Below are 24024 nucleotides of genomic sequence, written 5' to 3' on the forward strand. Positions count from 1 at the left end.
TATATATATATATATATATATATATAATATGCAAAACAACAATAGGAGAGTCTGCAACCATTGCAACCAACTCTGTAGACACTACTAGCACGTTGTTGGGGTGCATTCTTTATCAGGATGCTGCACACGAGAATCACTCCCTATAAAAGCAAAAGACTCGGCAGGAGATGCAACATTCCCCCAATGAAAAGCAGGGGCGCCACGAGTACATTGAGAGACAACACAACAAGTGTCCGGGGTCCAAGACCGTTCAACTGACTGCCAGCATATATAAGGGGAATTACCAACAGACCCCTGGCTGTCTTCAAAAAGGCACTGGGCAGGCGCCAAAAGTCAGTACCTGACCAGCCGGGCTGTGGTTCGTACGTCAGCTTACGTGCGGCCAGTAGTAACAGCCTGATTGATCTGACCTTGATCCACCGTGAGGCTTGGTCTCAGACCGAGCCGCGGGGGCGTTGACCCCCGAAACCTTCCCCAGGTAAACCGTCCGTGAATATTGAGCAGTTATATCATTTTTTTTTATATTTTATTTAAAACATTACAACACAACGAATATATATAAAAATCACAACCCCTTGTCAAACAGGTATACAATAAAGACTTCATAATCACAGTACATCATGTAAATTGTGCTGCTACTCACAGTCGCTATATACACTTCAAGCCGACTAGTAATGTTTATAATCCACATAAAAGGACACATCACTTAATAGGTTTATGGCCCAGCGTGTCATCCCACCACAAAAATACACCAAAATACATTCTATATGAAATCATATACCCCTACCTCCACCACCATAATAGATCCGAAATAATCACATAGCTCAACCTATAGCATGTATGTTTAGGAACATAAACAGTACTTCTGTTTTAAAATAATGTACGACATGCAACCATTACGACACCTAATTAACAATAACGTCTGTGCTCACAGCACATCATATCGTACTAGTTTACCAGATCTTCATGAGACCCACCTACCACCCGCACACAGGTGGGTGTGTTAAAATTTAACAGAAATAGACAGTTACCTAAACACTGGTCAAAGGACAATGCAAACACCACCACCACCAGGTTTCCACCTCGGGGAGAACCAAAATCAACTGTACATAGGCTGTATTAATAAAATATAGTGATGATCAAACTTAACGGGTCCCTAAATAAAATATATTCGTTCACCCAAAATTTATAGAAAGAAAACTGATGCAAACAATAGTTTAAGAAAACGAATTTAATATGCTAGACTATTATATATCACCCGATTTTTTTTTCTTTTAAATTTAAGTTTGGTAAATTTGTATTTAGGTCTTTCATAATCTTAAATATTTACAATAGTTGTTTATAGTAAATTGTTAAGAGTTTAACCCCCGAATATCGATCTGGTTATCTCCACTAACCTTAGTATTTTATAATCTCCTCTCTTGATAACGAGGTACTTTATCAATCCTACAAGCTGCTAAGAGAACACTTGGTCTCCACCTTCCAACACCCTCACTCACTACTGCTATTTCTACACTACCTCGTACCTCTACCTCACAGGCATACAATATCTTTCCCGAGTTGTTCATAATTAGTTTTCTTTTGATTTGTATGACTTTAAAAGAATAGTTACTTAATCTCACCGAGTTTAATTCTTTCCTAGTCAAATCTGCATGTGGTTAGGTTGTCTTAAGTCCTCTAATTATTGGTTTTAACCTTGACAGTTTAGAAGACAAAATCAGTACTAATCGGTACTTGGGAAGACTTGATTCTGCCCAACCTGAACCAATTTATTTCTGAAGGACATTAACTCTTTTGCAGGGAGTTTGATGGACCTGTGATCAATAAACAGTCTGTCACGAATTGAACTGAAGAATATTATTTAATATACTTTTCAAAGAATCCTGGACTTTCATCAGCACGCCCTGGCATGGTTGTCATTCCTCTGTCAGAGTGAACACGATTTAGATGCTGTCAGCTTTCGTCCAGCTTAGCATATTATATGGATATAATTAATGCAACATGTATTCTTTACATAAGACATTCACATCACCTGACGTGATATTTAAGTTCTTGGGGGAACCGAAGCCAGCGGAATACATTGGTCATAGTACCCAAAGCTCCAGTTTGTTGGTAATGGCACCCACGCACATGTATCCATATTCATGATTATTCAATTTTACAATATAATAAGATTTAAAAGAGTTCACACGAGGGAAGCATCCGCCTTCTCCCCTATCTCTTTCCTTAGGCGTTGGTCGTAGGCCTGGGCGGCAGGCATGAATAACCAGAGGATGCAGCTGGTGAGGATCATAGCAGACAGCACCCACATTGTGATAATGTAGCTACCGCTGGCGTCACGAACCACACCTGAGGAAGGTAAACTAGGGGTTAACAGAAAGACATAAATCACCCTAACAATGATGATGGAGGGGTAAGCCAGTGGAAGGCTCCAGCTGAGGGTTATCATATGTGAAAATTTGTCTGGACTGCTTCCATGTGAGTTGTCTACCCTGGCAAGCTCTGTTGACACCGAGCCCTGAGGTCGGTACCTCAGCCTCACAAGTGGCTTATAGGACAGATTTTCATAAATGACTGATGTTACAAGAAACCTCACCTGCATGCACGTATAAAGGACTAACTTACTTGGTGTTGGAGAATCTATTCTGGTCTTCAACCTCCCTAAGCTTTAGCCCCATGGACTTCCCCTCAGAACCACGTGCAACCGGGAGCCTTAATTCCTGCAATATTCATTCGTTATTAGTGACCTGCCTGCACCTCAGAAATTCCTATTTCCAAGGGGGGTGTAATCCCCTAGACTAACTATGCAGAGAGTGACACTAGCTTCTAGGCTGACAAGAGACACCGGTATGTACTGGTCATGAACTGCCGGCTGCACAGAGGCCACAACACGACTCACTCGCAATTTTCCCCAGACACTGGCCAGGATCCTAAGAAAAAAGGGAGGTCTTGTCTTACTGTATGGGCCTGATGGAGGAGGACATCTACAGTGCGTTGAGGTGCCTCCACCAGATTTCCCCAGATCTAGTATGTGAAGACACGTGGGGGTGCCGCCTGCTGATCACGGCACTTGCTGCTTACTCCGATACGGTAAACACCAGGAAATCAAAACTTCATCAGAGTACAAAACAAATTCCAGCCACAAAACAGAGCGAAAAACCAACGTCAAAGACCTGGGAGTGATCATGTTGGAGGATCTCACCTTCAAGGACCTTAACATTATAACAATTGCAGCTGCTAGAAAAATGACAGGATGGATAATAAGAACCTTCAAAACTAGGGATGCCAAGCCCATGATGACACTCTTCAGGTCGCTTGTTCTATCTAGGCTGGAATATTGCTGCACACTAACAGCACCTTTCAAGGCAAGTGAAATTGCTGACCTAGAAAATGTACGGAGAATCTTCACAGCGCACATAACGGAGATAAAACACCTCAATTACTGGGGCGCTTAAAGTTCCTGAACCTGTATTCCCTGGTATGCAGGCGGGAGAGATACATGATTATATACACCTGGAAAATCCTAGAGGGTCTAGTACCGAACTTGCACACGAAAATCACTCACAACGAAAGCAAAAGACTTGGCAGACGATGCAACATCCCCCCAATGAAAAGCAGGGGTGTCACTAGCACATTAAGAGACCATACAATAAGTGTCAGGGGCCCAAGACTGTTCAACTGCCTCCCAGCATACATAAGGGGGATTACCAATAGACCCCTGGGAGTCTTCAAGCTGGCACTGGACAAGCGCCTAAAATCAGTACCTGACCAGCCGTGCTGTGGCTCGTACGTTGGATTGTGTGCAGCCAGCAGTAACAGCCTGGTTGATCAGTCTCTGATCCACCAGGAGGCCTTGTCACAGACTGGGCCGCAGGGGCGTTGACCCCTGGAACTCTCTCCAGGTAAACTCCAGGTAAACAATGGTGTCTAGTCTTAGAAGAAAGCACGGCAGTCTCAATGCACTGCATCCCAGTATTAAAACTTGGCTTGCCAGTTCTCCCTGGCTAACATAACCTAGTGTTTGCCTACATTAACGGCCTATTACTACCTACATTAAGGTCTTAGGTCTACATTATTATTATCTACAGTTGCCTCAATAATCCTAATATTAGCGTACTAACAGTATAAACTACCTACTTCTTCCCTGAAGGGTAAATCTATCAATTAAGAAGTACCTTCCAACCACCTTCGCCAATAAACTTACGCTTAACACTGACAAAACTTACTATATTATGTTTGATAGCAGAGCAGGAGATGCACAAATTAACATTAAGATTGACAACACTCTAATTACCAGAAATAATGGGGGAAAATTCCTAGGCTTATACCTTGACAACAACCTGAATTTCAGCACCCATATCCAGCATATAGCCAAAAAAGTATCCAAAACGGTTGGGATCCTCTCCAAGATACGATACTACGTGCCGCAAAATGCCCTTCTCACACTATACCACTCACTTATTTATCCATACCTCACCTATGCTATTTGTGCTTGGGGATCAACTGCAGCAACACACCTAAAGCTAATAATAACCCAACAAAAAGCTGCAGTAAGAATAATCACTAAATCCCATCCCTGGCAGCACACCCCCCCACTCTTCAAAGATCTAAACTTACTCCCAGTTCAGTACATCCACACTTACTACTGTGCAATCTATATCTACAGGGCCTTAAACTCTAATATCAACCTTGACCTAAAACGCTTTCTTGATAGTTGTGACAGAACCCACAGGCATAACACCAGACACAAACATATCTACGACATTCCCCGTGTCCGACTAAACCTTTACAAAAATTCAATGTATGTCAAAGGCCCTAAAATCTGGAATACCCTACCTGAGAACTCTAGAACTGCAGACACATTCATCACCTTCAAAACTACCATTAGAAAACATCTTATCTCCCTGATACACCCCGTCAACTAACTACACGAATACCACCTGGTGGTTCACACTTACACTCGCTCACTCATTTGACCATAAACAGAAATATTAATCTCAATCTAAAATAATGAATCCTGTGATACTCCAATACTGAAACTATATACTGTGCCAAAACAAAAGCATTCACTTTGCTAAACTCATTAACTAGTATTTAGTCACTTAGCCATAAGACCAACTTACCTCATAATTTGTAATATTTTACAATTAAGAATAAAACTAAGTATGCCCGAAATGCCTAGCCATGCTAAGCGTTCTAGTGGTACACTCTGTAATCACAATTTTACTACATGTAAACCAAACAATAACCAAATTTCTGTAAACTCAGCATTGTAATCCTTATAGAGAATAAACTTTGAATTTGAATTTGAATTGAAACCCGGGTGTGTGTGTGTTTTGGTTGGCTTTAAGGGCCACCCTATCCAGCTGTTCCTTACACGGCCATGCTGGGATCTTTGTACGCCGTAGCTGTCCTGTGGAACTTTAGGGACCGAATAAATTTCCACATCATATAACTAAGACCCGCGTCAGGAAACACTTGTCTTGTTTTCTAACAAACCTTTAGTAACATGACAGAGAATCACCAAACAGCATTGTAGTGGTTTGTTGTCAGGAAACGGGATGTCTACCGTCTCTTAGGTTTTCACCCCATATATAAGACAAAGAATTACCATTACTAAGATGGTTCCAGACGTAGGAACCCATCTGTCACTCGACCAATTTACACTCTTCCTGTCACGAAAGTGACTGTAATGAAGAAGAAGAGGTAATAGTAGTAGTAGTCAAATAAGAATATACATAAAACAATGAACATATACGTTTAAAAAAAGATCTTAAAAAGAAGATAAAATCGACTGACCGATCAAGGGACCAATAGTGAAGAACCCGAAGGCCATCATGAAATTCCTGGCCCCGAACATAGCCGTGGTGTTAGACACCCCGACGATCCTGACCATGAGAAGGTTGCTAAGGCCATGGAAGGAGCCTGCTGCAATCCCCCACACACTCATCACTCCAGTCAGCCACACCACCTCCTCCTGCAATGTAAATACTACCACCAAGAGTCAACTTAAAGACTATAAACGATATTTGTGCCCTCGAGAAGACTAAAAATTTAAACTCATGTTCGTAAAATTGAAATATAACTTAAATAATCTAACCTTTCATGGAACTAAGTCCCAAAAGAGTTTACTGAAGTACATCTGGATTTATATCTACATTTATATTTATATCTGCCTTTAAGTGAACTATAAATAAAAATCCAGATGAACTCCTGTAAATCTTTCTGGGGCCTAGTTTCTAGGCCTTTTGCGCATCCATATGTTCTTGTGCTGCCGTCCACAGGATAGAGACGGGGTACACAATAAACTAGCAGCATTAGTGGCAAAATCTAATCAGAGGATAAAAAAAAAGGAGAAAACTTACCAATGATTGCGGTGCTCATGGTAGCCAGTCCTATCAAATAACAGAGTCTCATGCTGAACCAAGAATAGTCAGAAAGGAAGGAGACGGTTAGTCTGGAGAAGAAGTTACATATTCCGGCCACGGAGAGGCACCAGGCGGCTGTCTGCAGCGAGTATCCTGCTGCTTGTATAGTAAAAGGCACCAGTACGTTGAAGTTTGCTTCTCCTCCAACATTCAGCATGATTTCCAGGGCTAAAATTAAGGCGGGAGGATGTCTTAGAATAGTCATGTCTTTGACAATGCCACGAAGGACCCGTAAAATGGTACTGAAAAGTTTACAGAAACAATCCTGACTTTTTTTCTTAGGTAAAGATGTTGTGTTGAAGTTAATTTTTGTTACATCTTCATTATTTTCTTCCTGAGGTAAGGATGTTGTCTTGACATTGTTTTTTGATAGATTCTCAATACGCAGTGTTGTCAAGGAACCAACAGAGTCTATGCTAGCTATGTCCCGGTCACAGATAATAGCATATGAGTTTTTACTAGAAGCAATAGATGTAAGCGAACATTGGCTTCCATGCCACCTTCTACTGCCTTCATGTGAATGAGTTCGTCCCTCTACGCCTGACCGCACACAATCTTCCTGCTGCAAAACAGAGACGATGGAACTATCGCATTTTGTGATTTCTGAGTTCTCTTCTTGTGGCAAAATCAAAGAGACATTTTCATTGTTTGGGGAATCTCGCTCACGTTTGGGGTATTTCATGTGCCACTGAACTGGTTGGTAGAGAGTCGTACCCACGAACCCGTGAAGGAGGATGGCTCCAAGGATCATCGTAGCGCCCTGGAAACTATATTCGTCCTGTAGGTGCTCGATGAGAAGAGGACCCATGAAATTACCTAGCCCGATGCCAGATGTCATAAAGGTGTTTGCTAAGCCACGGTGTTTGTCAAAATACTGAGCAATTTTTAGGAAGCCCACACTCGTTAGTCCACTTCCCAGACCTGGAAGATCACAAAACTTTAGTTATAAACAACTTGGTGAATTTAACACTGTTAACTCTCAATTATGCATCTATAAGAAAAATTCAAGTTACAGTTCCTTGACTGGAATAATTCTCAAAAACCCACAAACTGAAATTAAACTAGGCGCTTACGCCGGCTGACTGGGCCAAACATCGTTTGGGTTTCTCATGAAGAGAGAGAAAAAAGAATTATCTTCACATAACTGGTTGGTTAACTGGGCTATAAAGTCAGTCTACTACAAAAGGGTCATTCAGACTGAGTTTAACCTCACTACCAGTCAAGAATAAAGTAAACGTTTGTATACATACTGATATATGTATACAAGTGTACATGAACTGTCACTCTTAGTGTATACACATACAAATTGGTTTCTTGGTTAATTAGGTTTATAGTCTATTGACTGCACGAAGGTCATTAAGGCTGCAGTAAGCTGTACACAAGAAATCAGAGATACTCTGATATAGAGATTAAAGTTAATTCACAGAGCATATACACTGATATACATACACTTATTGCTGAATATATCCTTGTGAATAAAAGCTAATTCAATAAAATAATATAGGATGCTACTGACCACATCCGAGTGAGAAAAACACGAAGAGGAGCACAGGAGAGGTGGCGAAGGCGCTGAAGGTGAGGCAGGAGGCAATGAGCAGTGACCCCGTCATGGCCACCTTCCTGAAGCCAAACTCTCGTGCCAGGGAGCCCACGGTGACACCAGTCAGTTTCTTTACTACCATGTAGGCGCTGTAGATTACAGTGACGGTGGTGCTGGACACTCGCCACTCCAGAAGTTGAGGAGAGAACAGGATACCGAAGGACGGGGACAACATCGGTGTAGTTAACTGCAACAATGTTATCTGTACATAGCTAGACGTCTTACTGTCGATTTGTGATCCAAGAAGAGGTATTCCCGCGTCCCTATAATCCCAGTTCCCTCTACCTTAGTCCTATATAGTAAGCAAAGGATCTATTCTCAGTATGCCAAGGGAATTGATTATAATGGAACTTCAAGAATAACCAGGAGAGCGTACAAACTCTAAATATTTATAAATGTTTCTGCAAAATCAATATATTTTTTGTTACTCACCGAATTTAGGAAGACGCCGAGAGTTATTATCCAGCCCCAGCCTCCGTCAGGAGGTCGAGGACCCTCCTGCTGGTGCCGATCCTGCAGGCACTTCACATCCTGCTGTTGCTGTGTCTCCTTTTCCTGCTGCTGTTGTTTTTGCATCCGTTGCACCCCTAGGTGCTGTTGGCTCTCCTCGTCAGCAGGTGTTCTGAAGTCCTCTTTGCTGCTGTGCCGATGATCGTCCGTCACTCTTGCCTTGTCTGACAAAGACTCCATGGAGATGGGAGCCATAGTCATGCGAGGAGGTTATCACCTACCCACTAATAACTCCCCAAAACGTTCACTACATTAACATCTCAAGCCACAAACAGTACTCTCGCTCTTGCTACATATTCCACTCGTAACACGAAAAAAAAGCGCATTAATTGGGAAAAATAGCTAAGACACTGTCGCTGGGTTACTTAACTAACAACAGACTAAATACCGCCACGACCTACGCAAGATAACTCATGTGTTAACCACTCAAGATTATAAACATCAATGCCTTCTGCTTATGTGTTGACTGCTGATTAAATATTTCATGTGTCATCGTTTTCTGGTAATTTGTGGTAATCTCAGTGCACTGTCAGCATAATTTAATCTGGAATAATCAAACTCCGCAGTTATAATAGACGAGGTGGCAGAAGTGGGAGAGAGAGAAGCCTGAGCCTGCTATCACCTGCAGCTCACAAGACTGCCATCCCCACGGGGGATGGGGCAGGGCAGATGGCAGACCAGAGGCCTAGCTTCTCCCTACGAGTCCCGTGAGGTCGGGGACTGTGGCTAGGCCTGGGGACACTTGGTCCCAAAGATGAGGGGGGTACTTTTACCTCCTCCCATGGGAGACTTAGGTCTCGAGATACTCCCCAGATAGGGAGCCAATTCCGGGTCACCACTATTGGAAAAGACCCGGACCGGGAGAGTACCGGCGAATAAAAAAAAAAGAGAAAGATACTTCTTCTCATATATATCTCTAAAGTAACTTTCCAATGTATATCCACCACGAGACATACACCTCTCGATGTATATAATAATAATAATAATAATAATAATAATAATAATAATAATAATAATAATAATAATAATAATAATAATAATAATAATAATAATTTTTATTCTGGATCATTTACAAATCTTGTACAATGTTTGTGAGATTATTTCAATGTTTTACATGCACAATAATGGTTCATTATTCGTTAGCAATTAGTTATATCATAACCATAATTTTTAAAGGGGGTGGAGGGGTTAGCCAGCGGAAGGCCTCCATCAAAGTTCGATTTTCTTACCACACACGATATTACACTTTCACGTTATGGCCCACAAATAAAAATCTGAAATATCATCTGAGGTTTATAATATACAATAAATATTAAAACAGCTTTCAATAAACTCTCTCTCTCTCTCTCTCTCTCTCTCTCTCTCTCTCTCTCTCTCTCAAGTCTTTATATAGTGGGGTTTTTTTGGTCAATACGACTGAAAAAATCTCACCCAAAATATAACAGCTGGTAAAAAAAAGAGTTCACTGTACGTGATATGCATTGTAGATACATGTACATGTGTTATATATTAAATTTTACACTGGGCTTTTGAGCTGTCCTGCGGCAGTCATGGTTTATGGAGACTGGAACCGTAAACCAGGACAGGAAGCTGGCTAGAGTGATGGCAGCCAGGACCCACATGCTGACCAAGTAACTACCACTCACATCCCGGACCATTCCTGCCAAAGTGGGTAAATTTTAGTTTAATATCTTGTTGAAAATAAGAAAAAGTTTTGGAGTGAGATTAACAAGTTAAGGAAGCCAAGAGAACAAATGGATTTGTCAGTTAAAAATAGGAGAGGAGAGTTATTAAATGGAGAGTTAGAGGTATTGGGAAGATGGAAGGAATATTTTGAGGAATTGTTAAATGTTGATGAAGATAGGGAAGCTGTGATTTCGTGTATAGGGCAAGGAGGAACAACATCTTGTAGGAGTGAGGAAGAGCCAGTTGTGAGTGTGGGGGGAAGTTCGTGAGGCAGTAGGTAAAATGAAAGGGGGTAAGGCAGCCGGGATTGATGGGATAAAGATAGAAATGTTAAAAGCAGGTGGGGATATAGTTTTGGAGTGGTTGGTGCAATTATTTAATAAATGTATGGAAGAGGGTAAGGTACCTAGGGATTGGCAGAGAGCATGCATAGTTCCTTTGTATAAAGGCAAAGGGGACAAAAGAGAGTGCAAAAATTATAGGGGGATAAGTCTGTTGAGTATACCTGGTAAAGTGTATGGAAGAGTTATTATTGAAAGAATTTAGAGTAAGACGGAGAATAGGATAGCAGATGAACAAGGAGGCTTTAGGAAAGGTAGGGGGTGTGTTGACCAGGTGTTTACAGTGAAACATATAAGTGAACAGTATTTAGATAAAGCTAAAGAGGTTTTTGTAGCATTTATGGATTTGGAAAAGGCGTATGACAGGGTGGATAGGGGGGCAATGTGGCAGATGCTGCAGGTGTATGGTGTAGGAGGTAGGTTACTGAAAGCAGTGAGGAGTTTTTACGAGGATAGTGAAGCTCAAGTTAGAGTATGTAGGAAAGAGGGAAATTATTTTCCAGTAAAAGTAGGCCTTAGACAAGGATGTGTGATGTCACCGTGGTTGTTTTATATATTTATAGATGGGGTTGTAAGAGAAGTAAATGCAAGGGTCTTGGCAAGAGGCGTGGAGTTAAAAGATAAAGAATCACACACAAAGTGGGAGTTGTCACAGCTGCTCTTTGCTGATGACACTGTGCTCTTGGGAGATTCTGAAGAGAAGTTGCAGAGATTGGTGGATGAATTTGGTAGGGTGTGCAAAAGAAGAAAATTAAAAGTGAATTCAGGAAAGAGTAAGGTTATGAGGATAACAAAAAGATTAGGTGATGAAAGATTGGATATCAGATTGGAGGGAGAGAGTATGGAGGAGGTTAATGTATTCAGATATTTGGAAGTGGACGTGTCAGCAGATGGGTCTATGAAAGATGAGGTGAATCATAGAATTAATGAGGGGAAAAGGGTGAGTGGTGCACTTAGGAGTCTGTGGAGACAAAGAACTTTGTCCTTGGAGACAAAGAACTTTGTCCTTGGAGGCAAAGAGGGGAATGTATGAGAGTATAGTTTTACCAACGCTCTTATATGGGTGTGAAGCATGGGTGATGAATGTTGCAGCGAGGAGAAGGCTGGAGGCAGTGGAGATGTCATGTCTGAGGGCAATGTGTGGTGTGAATATAATGCAGAGAATTCGTAGTTTGGAAGTTAGGAGGAGGTGCGGGATTACCAAAACTGTTGTCCAGAGGGCTGAGGAAGGGTTGTTGAGGTGGTTCGGACATGTAGAGAGAATGGAGCGAAACAGTGACTTCAAGAGTGTATCAGTCTGTAGTGGAAGGAAGGCGGGGTAGGGGTCGGCCTAGGAAAGGTTGGAGGGAGGGGGTAAAGAAGGTTTTGTGTGCGAGGGGCTTGGACTTCCAGCAGGCATGCGTGAGCGTGTTTGATAGGAGTGAATGGAGACAAATGGTTTTTAATACTTGACGTGCTGTTGGAGTGTGAGCAAAGTAACATTTATGAAGGGGTTCAGGGAAACCGGCAGGCCGGACTTGAGTCCTGGAGATGGGAAGTACAGTGCCTGCACTCTGAAGGAGGGGTGTTAATGTTGCAGTTTAAAAACTGTAGTGTAAAGCACCCTTCTGGCAAGACAGTGATGGAGTGAATGATGGTGAAAGTTTTTCTTTTTCGGGTCACCCTGCCTTGGTGGGAATCGGCCAGTGTGATAATAAAAAATAAATCTTTGTTATGTACCCCATACCCATCCTGTGAGCGGTAGTCACCCCATACCCATCCTGTGAGCGGTAGTCACCCCATACCCATCCTGTGAGCGGTAGTCACCCCATACCCATCCTGTGGGCGGTAGTCACCCCATACCCATCCTGTGAGCGGTAGTCACCCCATACCCATCCTGTAAGCGGTAGTCACCCCATACCCATCCTGTGGGCGGTAGTCACCCCATACCCATCCTGTGGGCGGTAGTCACCCCCATACCCATCCTGTGAGCGGTAGTCACCCCATACCCATCCTGTGAGCGGTAGTCACCCCATACCCATCCTGTGAGCGGTAGTCACCCCATACCCATCCTGTGAGCGGTAGTCACCCCATACCCATCCTGTGAGCGGTAGTCACCTCATACCCATCCTGTGGGCGGTAGTCACCCCATACCGATCCTGTGAGCGGTAGTCACCCCATACCCATCCTGTGAGCGGTAGTCACCCCATACCCATCCTGTGAGCGGTAGTCACCCCATACCCATCCTGTGAGCGGTAGTCACCCCATACCCATCCTGTGAGCGGTAGTCACCCCATACCCATCCTGTGAGCGGTAGTCACCCCATACCCATCCTGTGAGCGGTAGTCACCCCATACCCATCCTGTGAGCGGTAGTCACCCCATACCCATCCTGTGAGCGGTAGTCACCCCATACCCATCCTGTGAGCGGTAGTCACCCCATACCCATCCTGTGGGCGGTAGTCACCCCATACCCATCCTGTGGGCGGTAGTCAAAAGACTACAGAGGTACATAATGGGTCCAGGGACTGAACCTGGTTTAGTAAGGTTATTTAGATACAGGTACACGTAAGTACAGTAAGAACATAAAAGGCACAGTACCGTGACTGGAATAATACACAAATAACCCGCACATAGGAGAGAGGAGCTTACCACGACGTTCTGGACCGACTTGGACCATTTACAGTCATATTTTCTATGACTTTGTATGACAAAGTCATACTTTGTAAATGGTCCAAGTCGGACCGATAAGTCGTCGTAAGCTCATCTCTCCTATGTGCGGGTTATTTGTGTACAAATACTAGGAGAGGGTTCGGGGGTCAACGCCCCCCTGCCCGGTCCAAGATTAGGCCTCGTAGTGGGTCACGGTCTGATCAACTAGGTTGTTACTGCTGGCTGCACGCAAACTGACGTATGAACCATAGCCCGGCTGGTCAGGTACTGACTTTAGGTGCCTGTTCAACGCCTTCTTGAAGACAGCCAGGGGTCTATTGGTAATCCCCCTTATGTATGTTGGGAGGCAGTTTACCTGGAGTTTACCTGGAGAGAGTTTCGGGGGTCAACGCCCCCGCGGCCCGGTCTGTGACCAGGCCTCCTGGTGGATCAGCGCCTGATCAACCAGGCTGTTGCTGCTGGCTGCACGCAAACCAACGTACGAGCCACAGCCCGGCTGATCAGGAACTGACTTTAGGTGCTTGTCCAGTGCCAGCTTGAAGACTGCCAGGGGTCTGTTGGTAATCCCCCTTATGTGTGCTGGGAGGCAGTTGAACAGTCTCGGGCCCCTGACACTTATTGTATGGTCTCTTAACGTGCTAGTGACACCCCTGCTTTTCATTGGGGGGATGGTGCATCGTCTGCCAAGTCTTTTGCTTTCGTAGTGAGTGATTTTCGTGTGCAAGTTCGGTACTAGTCCCTCTAGGATTTTCCAGGTGTATATAATCATGTATCTCTCCCTCCTGCGTTCCAGGGAATACAGGTTTAGAAACCTCAAGCGCTCCCAGTAATTGAGGTGTTTTATCTCCGTTATGCGCGCCGTGAAAGTTCTCTGTACATTTTCTAGGTCGGCAATTTCACCTGCCTTGAAAGGTGCTGTTAGAGTGCAGCAATATTCCAGCCTAGATAGAACAAGTGCCCTGAAGAGTGTCATCATGGGCTTGGCCTCCCTAGTTTTGAAGGTTCTCATTATCCATCCTGTCATTTTTCTAGCAGATGCGATTGATACAATGTTATGGTCCTTGAATGTGAGATCCTCCGACATAATCACTCCCAGGTCTTTGACGTTGGTGTTTCGCTCTATTTTGTGGCCAGAATTTAGAGCGAAACACCAACGTCAAAGACCTGGGAGTGATTATGTCGGAGGATCTCACCTTCAAGGACCATAACATTGTATCAATCGCATCTGCTAGAACAATCTTGGGCCCCTGATACTTAATGTGTTGTGCTGGTAGGTTGGTTTATTAGGCTTGATGCTGGTAAACTGGTTTAATAGTTAATTTAAATTGTTTATACATAAAGTGAGAGATAAAAAACACTTCATACATTTAAATTGCATTAAAATAATTTAGCAAGTTAATTTAACCCAGCTATAATTTAATTTAACCCAGCTATAATTTATCAAGGTGCCAGAGCCAGAGCTTGCTACCACCTGCAGCTCACAAGACTGCCATTCCCACGAGCCCCTTGGGGCGGGAAAGATGGCAGATCAGGGGCCTAGCTTCTCCCTACGAGCCCCGTGAGGGCAGGGAATGGGGCTAGGCCTGGAGACAGTGGGTCCCAGAAAATTAGGAGGTACTTGTACCTCCTCCCACGGCAGACATAGGTCTCAGACACTCCCAAGACAGAGCCAAGGCCGGGTCACCATCTGGTAAAGACCAGGGACGGAAGAGTACTGGCGAATCAAGAATTACCAGTGAATTAAAAAAAATGTCTTTACATTTGTACAATTCTTATCATCTCAGGATGCACTACCATACACTAATATTTTTTTATATAAAATGGTATGTGAGACCCATCTGAGGTATGCCAGCAGGTGTTTAACCTGTTACAGGTCATCTGGTAAAGACCCACGTCAAGAGACACTGTTTTATCCCTGACGAATAGAAACTATCATCCCTATACTTGCCGATTAGTGGTCCAACGGAGAAAAAGCCGAGGGCTCCTAGGAAGTTCTTGGCCCCATACATAGAGGTGAGGTTAGAGAGGCCGACAATCTGGGTGATGAGGAGGTTGCTAAGACCGAAGAAGGTGCCGATGGCACACCCGATGACGCCCATCAGTCCCACCTGCCACCCTGACTTCGTCTGTAATGTGAATACTAATAGAGAATTAGTCCGTTTATTATTATTAGACCGGGCTGCGGGGGCAGTTACCTCCAGAACACCCTACAGGCATACCACCCAGAGAATTGGAGGAAAAGAACAAAAAGGCACAATATTGTGACTGGAACAATACACAGATAACCCGCACATAGGAGAGGGGAGCTTATGACGACGTCTCGGTCAGAGTCGGACCGAAACGTTGCCGTAAGCTTCTCCCTTCTATGTGCTGGTTATTTATGTAATGAGAGGTAATGTTTCAAATTCTAGATTGAAAATGGTGTATTCGGAATAAATAAATATAAATCTGAGCGTAAATGGAAGTTTAATCCTCATTGGATATTTGGGGGACCACCTGTCGTAGATTGGAGAATTTACTGCAGCGGGACAGAAAACGCAGTTTGTCTCACTTTAAAACACTTTATGGAGTTGTACCTACCAATGATTGATATTCCCAGGGTAGCAATGGCAGTCATGTAGCAGAGTCTCATCCTGAACCAAGGGAAGTCTGAGAGGGCAGACACACACAGTCTGGTGATGAAGTTACATATACCAGCTACAGATATACACAGGGCTGCCGTTTCTAGAGAGTGACCCGCATCCTGTATAGCGAATGGTACCAGCACAGTGAAGTTAGCCTCTCCATTAACAACCAGAGTTGATGCTAAGGCTATGATTAGACAGGAAGGATGTCTCAAGATGCGAATGTCATTTATGACTGAGCAAACCACGCGTATGATGGTGCTCCAGATAGCACATATGCAGTTCACACCTCTTTCAGCTGACGTAGCCTTATCATTAGCCTGAGTGTTGGAGTTAGCAAAGGGCAGATCAAACAGGTTTGCATCAGCCTTGTCTGAGGTTAAAGATTCATGCTCCTGAAAACTCATAATGGTGTCTTTACATCCGTTCACATTCTGTAAGTATGTTGGCGTAAGGAACTTTGGCTTTTTGAGCTTGCCCAGCTGAGTATTGAAACCACTTGAGCCACCACCTCTTAAACTTCTGTCACCGGAGCTCTTCGGCTCTGGTACAAGAGCATCAGCATCCTCAGAATCATCAAGAGATGCTTTCCTTTGGGAACCTCTCTGATGCCACTCTACTGGATGGAACAAAGCAGCGCCCACAAAGCCATGAAGGATGATAACTCCGATGATCATGGTAGCACCTTTGAAGCCATATTTGTCCTGCAGGAGGCGGATGAGCAATGGACTAATGAAGTGGCCGAGTCCAGCGCCGGCCATGAGGCAGGTGTTGGCGAGACCTCTGTGTCTCTGGAAATACTGGGCCAGGATGAGGTAACCTACACAGGACAAGCCATTACCCAAACCTGAAACAATTGTAGTTATGTCAGATGGTGACAAAATGGTGAGTCAAAGGCATATGAACTGAGTAATAATATAATGTCACTGTTAATCATTGGACAAACCCCTCGCGTACCCCACTCCCTTTTCCACAACGAAAGAAAAGGTCGTTAAATGATCAACCTACGTACCTGAAGGGTGTTCCGGGGGGGTCAATGCCCCCGCGGCCCAGTCCTCGACTAACTCATCTAATAAAGTGTACTCACCTAATTATGGTTGCAGGGGTAGTCATAGCTCCTGGCCCCGCCTCTTCACTGGCCGCTACTAGAACTACTCTCTCCCTGCTCCATGAGCTTTATCATACCTCTTCTTAAAGCTATGTATGGATCCTGCCTCCACTACATCACTCTCCAGACTATTCCACTTCCTGACAACTCTATGACTGAAGAAATACTTCCTAACATCCCTGTGATTCATCTGAGTCTTGTGTGTGTGAGAGAGAGCGAAAGAGAGAAATTGAAAGTTAACTATGAATTTCGATATAGATCATAAGCATTTATGACCATTTTCAACTCTTTATGTTAAAGTTAAACGAATCCCTTAATGATTATTGCCAGGAAATATAATTGTAATAAAATTTTAAGATAACTGCTACATACTGCTAGTGACTATTATATATAATCACAACCAGATTTTTTAGAAGGGTGGAGGGAAAGGCCAGTAGAAGGCTTCGGTCAGATGACCAAAGGTTCCAACTGATGGTCATCATATGACTAAGACCCTCGTCAGGAAACACTTGCCCTGTTTCCTGACAAATGACTTATATGGGAAAATATGTTATACCCAAGTGTAAAATATGTAGAAAGGAGAATAAACACACTGGCAGAAAACGGAAATATAAGTTATACCATTAGTAGTTAGGAATGATAATAATAATAATAATAATAATAATAATAATAATAATAATAATAATAATAATAATAATAATAAATCTTTATTTTTACAAGTACATGATACAACCTATACACACCATAGCTGACATTAGTGACATGCTATACAGAAAGACCATGATTATACAGAGCATTTCTGGCAACTTAGGTTTTGTCCCCAGGATGCTACCCACACCAGTCGATTAACACCCAGGTACCTACTTACTGCCAGGTGAATAGGGATAGTTGGTCAAATGTTTGTTAGTGGGATGAATTGTAAAGGACCTGCCTAGTATGGGCCAACAGGCCTGCTGCAGTGTTCCTCCTTTCTTATGTTCTTATGTTCTTATGTGTCTTGAGGAAACAAGCCCAATTTTCCACCCGTATCGGGGATCGAACCACTGGCACTAAGGGACATAATTTCTTATGTAGGGATAAACTTAGACATACACCTCAAGGTGTATATATATACTGATTTTAAAAGGCACGCGTATTAGTATTACTGACCACATCCGAGTGAGAAAAACACGAAGAGGAGGACAGGAGAGGTGGCGAAGGCGCTGAAGGTGAGGCAGGAGGCTGTGAGCAATGTCCCCGTCATGGCCACCTTCCTGAAGCCAAACTCTCGTGCCAGGGAGCCCACGATGACACCAGTCAGCTTCCATACTACCATGAAGGCGCTGTAGATGACAGCGACGGTGGTGCTGGACACCTGCCACTCCAGAAGTTGAGGAGAGAACAGGATACCGAAGGACGGGGACAACATCGGCACCACTAACTGCGAGAAAGAATTTATAAGTACTAAACGGGGGTATTATACCAAGTACAATGTGAAAATTTTTTAATGTCCTGGGATGACCCACTTAGTGGAGTTTTTGGTCATTTGACTGAGGCCTTTCCCTGGCTTGCCAGACCACGCCAAAACAATATTATCACATCATAATTCGAAGATATCGTAGTGAAATATAACAAACAACTCAAGGAATGAATTGTAGCCTTCATGGAACAGTTGAGTTAATAGGATTAGGGCTTATTTGCACAGGTTCGAAACCCAGTAATTCCTGGCACACCCTCACATCGTAAGATGTGATAGTAGGGTTAGGTAAGACTTATCAGGAAACAGGACAAGTGTTTCCTGATGTGGGTCTTAGTCATATGATGACCCACAGCTGGTGCTTTTGGTCATCTCACCGAGGCCTTCCACTGGCTTACTGGCCCACTCCTTTAAAAAACTAGTTATAATTATAACCATTAGACAGATAGATGTTATGGTAGGTTTTTCATCTGTTTTATAAGGCTGACCATGCACAAGGTGACAACTGGTCTGGAAAAACGACCCCAGTTTCCTTTCCCAGTGTTGTATTTTAGAGAGGATATGCCTATCTCTGGTTGGTTAATTGGTCTTAAAGCCTATGACAAACTAAGATCATTAAGGCTGTTTGCCACCTCACCATCAATCAATAATAATTCCAAATATAAAACTTGTTAGAGTAAACTTTAAGCGAATATGTACAAGGTGGGAAACTGGACGAAGTATTCGAAATATAGGTCTTACATAAAATAACACGGGTTCGATCCCCGGCCAGTTGCAGTTTGTTAATTGCTTAAAAATCACTTATTCGCGTATACATACATATATATATATATATATATATATATATATATATATATATATATATATATATATATATATATATATATATATATATATATATATATATCCAACAGATCGTCAGGTCCCAACTATATATATATAAGTGGTTTTTTAAACATAATGCAGAGTTGCAAAGTACAATTTTGCGGTTTAATGTAAAGACTTACATAGCAAGTAAGAGAAATACTTAATTAAGTAGGTGAAACTCACTGCTATTAAGAAAACTCCGGCAGCAACTACCCAACCCCAGCCTCCGTCGGGAGGCTCGGGACTATGTCGTTTCTCTGGCACCAGATGGTTATTCTCCTGCTCCTGCTGCTGTATCATCGACACATGTTGCTCTTCTGGTTCTTGTTTCTCCTCTGGACAATTCTGCTTCTGATGTAATTTCTCCTTTAGGCTGCAGCTCCTGGTAGTGACATCTGAGTTATCCTCTAGGCTGCAGCTGCCCCTGGTAGTGACATCTGAGTTATCCTCTAGGCTGCAGCTGCCCCTGGTAGTGACATCTGAGTTATCTTGTAGGCTGAAATCCCCGGTGGTGACATCTCTTGTGCAATCTTGTAGGCTACATGCCGAGAAAGTGACATCTCTTGAGTCCTCAAGAATATGATTTTGGTTGGTCTGGTTGTTGAGACTCAGATCTTCGTTCACGCTCGCTGATGATTCCATATCGCTGTGAGATATATTTCTGCTGACGTCTTGTCTCACCCGCTGTCACTTTTGCTGATGTGACACTTCCAAAGTCCCTATACAAACACAGAGATAAAAATTTGAATGTTTCGTGTCAGGCTTGCTTCATTTTTCTAACACCCAGAGTATTCGCGTTTTTCCATGGGCCTATTCACACTTTTTATAAACACAGATCACTCACATTTTTCACATACCTGGAAAAGATTCACATTGTCATAGACATAGATGATTTACATTTTAAAAACGAGCATCTCAAAAATAACAATTTTGAGGCAACAATGACAAGATGATAATGCCAGCATTCTTCTTCGTCTTCTTCTTCAGGATTCACTGAAGTTACTTGGAGATTTCTCCTCCTGATAACTATTCTCTCTAACATCGAAATGAGAGACGGAAACACTAGGAAGATGAGACTTGACTCTGCCCCTCCGGGGAATGTGCCTCTCCATTATCAAATGACCTTCTTGGTAAACACTAGACAGGGCACTTCTGGGTATCAGTGATCAAGTAGCCAGTGACCTACCAGCTGGCATTTCGTTGTTATATCCCAGAATTAACAGCTGGGAGAAGTGACTTAAATACTGTACCCTCAGCCAGTGCAGTGTTTAACACGGTACTAAACCCACTAGTCATGGTGACAGCCCCTGTGTATGCTTCGTCTTTCCTTATACACATGAACACAAATGCACATACACGCACATTATTTTCCTTGACATTATGCGGAATCACTGAACTTCATTATCTGTCGGAAACACTGGTGTAAGAGGTGATAGACAATCTTTCCTTATCGTATACCAGACTGTCAGCTCTTCTTGTCGTGTTTACTGACTGCCAGCTCCTCTCCTTGTGTCTGTTGACTGTCAGTTGCTCTCCTCGTGTCTACTGACTATCAGCTCCTCTTCTCGTGTCTACTGTCAGCTGCTCTCCTCGTGTCTACTGACTGTCAACTCCTCTTCTCGTGTCTACTGTCAGCTGCTCTCCTCGTGTCTACTGCCAGCTCCTCTTCTCATGTCTACTGTCAACTGGTCTCCTCGTGTCTACTGACTGTCAGCTCCTCTTCTCGTGTCTACTGTCAGCTGCTCTCCTCGTGTCTACTGCCAGCTCCTCTTCTCGTGTCTACTGTCAGCTGCTCTCCTCGTGTCTACTGACTGTCAGCTCCTCTTCTCGTGTCTACTGTCAGCTGCTCTCCTCGTGTCTACTGACTGTCAGCTCCTCTTCCCGTGTCTACCGTCAGCTGCTTTCCTCGTGACTACTGACTGTTGGTTTCAACAACAGTTTCTCACCTCTGGTAAGCAGGATGAAGTCAATTGTCTGCATCATGCTGCGAGGGAAGGAGAGAAGGGGAGGAAAGGGTAAGGGGTAATTCACAGGGATAGACGAGAGTGTAATATTACATTTGGTGTGCCCCGTAGCTGGGTGGGTAGCGCACTCACCTCGCACACTGAAGTCTGTGGTTCGATCCACGGTACGGGTGCAAAAGATTTGGATGTGTTTCCTGGAGACACCTGCTGTCCATGTTCACCTAGCAGTAAAAATAGGTACCTGGGTGTTAGTCGACTGGTGTGGGTCGCATCCTGGGGACAAATTTAACTTAAATTGCTTCTCTGCATATCTAGGGGCTTTCTGTATAATATGTTATTGATGTCAGCTATGGTCTGTATAAGTTGTATCATATACTCGTAGAAATAAAAAATTATATTATTGTCCCTTCCTGCCCGTGGTCCAGTCCGAGACCAGGTTGGTTCACAACTTGATCAATCAGGCTGTTGAGGTTAGCAGGGGTGAGGAGGGTCCTTTATACCTCAGGAGGTATATATATATATATATATATATATATATATATATATATATATATATATATATATATATATATATATATATATATATATATTATATATATATATATTATATATATATACATTATATATATATACATATTATATATATATACATATTATATATATATATACATTATATATATATATATATATATAAATATACATTATATATATATATATATAATGTATATTTATATATATATATATATATATATATATATATATATATATATATAATGTATATATATATATATATATATATATATATATATATATATATATATATATACATTATATATATATATATATATATATAATGTATATATATATATATATATATATATATATATATATATATATACATTATATATATATATATATATATATATATATATATATATATATATATATATATATGTATATATATATATATATATATATATATATATATATATATATATATATATATATATATATATATATATATATATATATATATATATATATATATATATATATATATATAAAATGTATATATATATATAATGTATATATATATATGATGTATATATATATAATGTATATATATATATATATATATATATATATATATATATATATATATATATATATATATATATATATATATATATATATATATATACATACAATGACACTCTTCAGGTCACTTGTTCTATCTAGGCTGGAATATTGCTGCACACTAACAGCACCTTTCAAGGCAGGTGAAATTGCTGACCTAGAAAATGTACAGAGAACCTTCACGGCGCGCATAACGGAGATAAAACACCTCAATTACTGGGAGCGCTTGAGGTTCCTAAACCTGTATTCCCTGGAACGCAGGCGGGAGAGATACATGATTATATACACCTGGAAAATCCTAGAGGGACTAGTACCAAACTTGCACACGAAAATCACTCACTACGAAAGCAAAAGACTTGGTAGACGATGCAACATCCCTCCAATGAAAAGCAGGGGTGTCACTAACACGTTAAGAGACCATACAATAAGTGTCAGGGGCCCGAGACTGTTCAACTGCCTCCCAGCATACATAAGGGGGATTACCAACAGACCCCTGGCAGTCTTCAAGCTGGCACTGGACAAGCACCTAAAGTCGGTTCCTGACCAGCCGGGCTGTGGCTCGTACGTTGGTTTGCGTGCAGCCAGCAGTAACAGCCTGGTTGATCAGGCTCTGATCCACCAGGAGGCCTGGTCACAGACCGGGCCGCGGGGGCGTTGACCCCCGGAACTCTCTCCAGGTAAACTCCAGGTAATATACATATGGGTATATCCAACCCTTCAAGAGGACTGACTGCCTTCATGCTGGTGGAAGGGTTCTTGATCTTGGGAATTTGAGCTACTCCCTTTCCTCGGATCAAAACCCAAGTTCCTCCCATTTATCTTGCACTTTGTGGCCCCCTATGGGTTTAGCGCTTTCCCATGAATGCAATAATAGTTACGGAGTATACATTGACATACCGTCTTTGCAGAAGTATATACGAGTATACCTGAGGAGGTATATATGAGAATGTCTTCATTAAGTGTATTGCTGCTGATGTGAGTTTGGCGACGATGCTCAGATATTTTTATTGGTTATTTGAAAGATAGACAAAACTGACATGACTCCCTGTCCTGATTGTTGGTGCTGAAAGATGGACAAAACTGACATGATTCCCTGTCCTGATTGTTGGTGCTGAAAGATGGACAAAACTGACATGATTCCCTGTCCTGATTGTTGGTGCTGAAAGATGGACAAAACTGACATGATTCCCTGTCCTGATTGTTGGTGCTGAAAGATGGACAAAACTGACATGATTCCCTGTCCTGATTGTTGGTGCTGAAAGATGGACAAAACTGACATGACTCCCTGTCCTGGTTATTGGTGTCTGGTGAATTGTTTCACCCACTGCACTGTGCCCATTTTTTCTATTATTCTTATATTAACCTTGATGATGGGGGCAGCTGGGGGAGTCATAGTTATCAGTGCAATCAACATTATTATTATTGCAATCAAAAGAAAGTACTAAACCCACAAAGGTCACACAGTACTAAGTGCAATCAGTAAATCTAGACTGCTGGGCAGATGTGGACTGGCTATATGGGCATTTGGGGTATGTCCAGTGAGAGCCCCCTGGGCTAGGTAAAAAAAAAAAAAAAGCTGAAAAAACGTCATGAAAAATGTTGACGAATTAGGGCAAGTACGTGCATAGGTTAGGTTAGGTGAGATTCATCAG

At 42.4% G+C, this 24024-nt stretch overlaps 1 protein-coding gene across 1 annotated transcript; it reads right to left on the reverse strand.

Moving 5' to 3' along the window:
* Positions 1-71: 71 nt before the first annotated feature.
* LOC128705472 (uncharacterized) lies at positions 72-21585 on the reverse strand. The gene is made up of 10 exons (XM_070104018.1): positions 19455-21585; positions 18098-18368; positions 15797-16687; positions 15165-15356; positions 10044-10198; positions 8461-8748; positions 7945-8230; positions 6366-7349; positions 5800-5991; positions 72-2349 (listed from the first exon to the last, which is right to left on the reverse strand). The coding sequence occupies exons 1-10, from the start codon at positions 19911-19913 to the stop codon at positions 2186-2188; spliced, it is 3882 nt and encodes a 1293-aa protein (XP_069960119.1). The 5' UTR covers positions 19914-21585; the 3' UTR covers positions 72-2185.
* Positions 21586-24024: the final 2439 nt, after the last annotated feature.

Source organism: Cherax quadricarinatus, chromosome 88, assembly GCF_038502225.1.
Source record: "Cherax quadricarinatus isolate ZL_2023a chromosome 88, ASM3850222v1, whole genome shotgun sequence".
NCBI lineage: Eukaryota > Metazoa > Arthropoda > Malacostraca > Decapoda > Parastacidae > Cherax > Cherax quadricarinatus.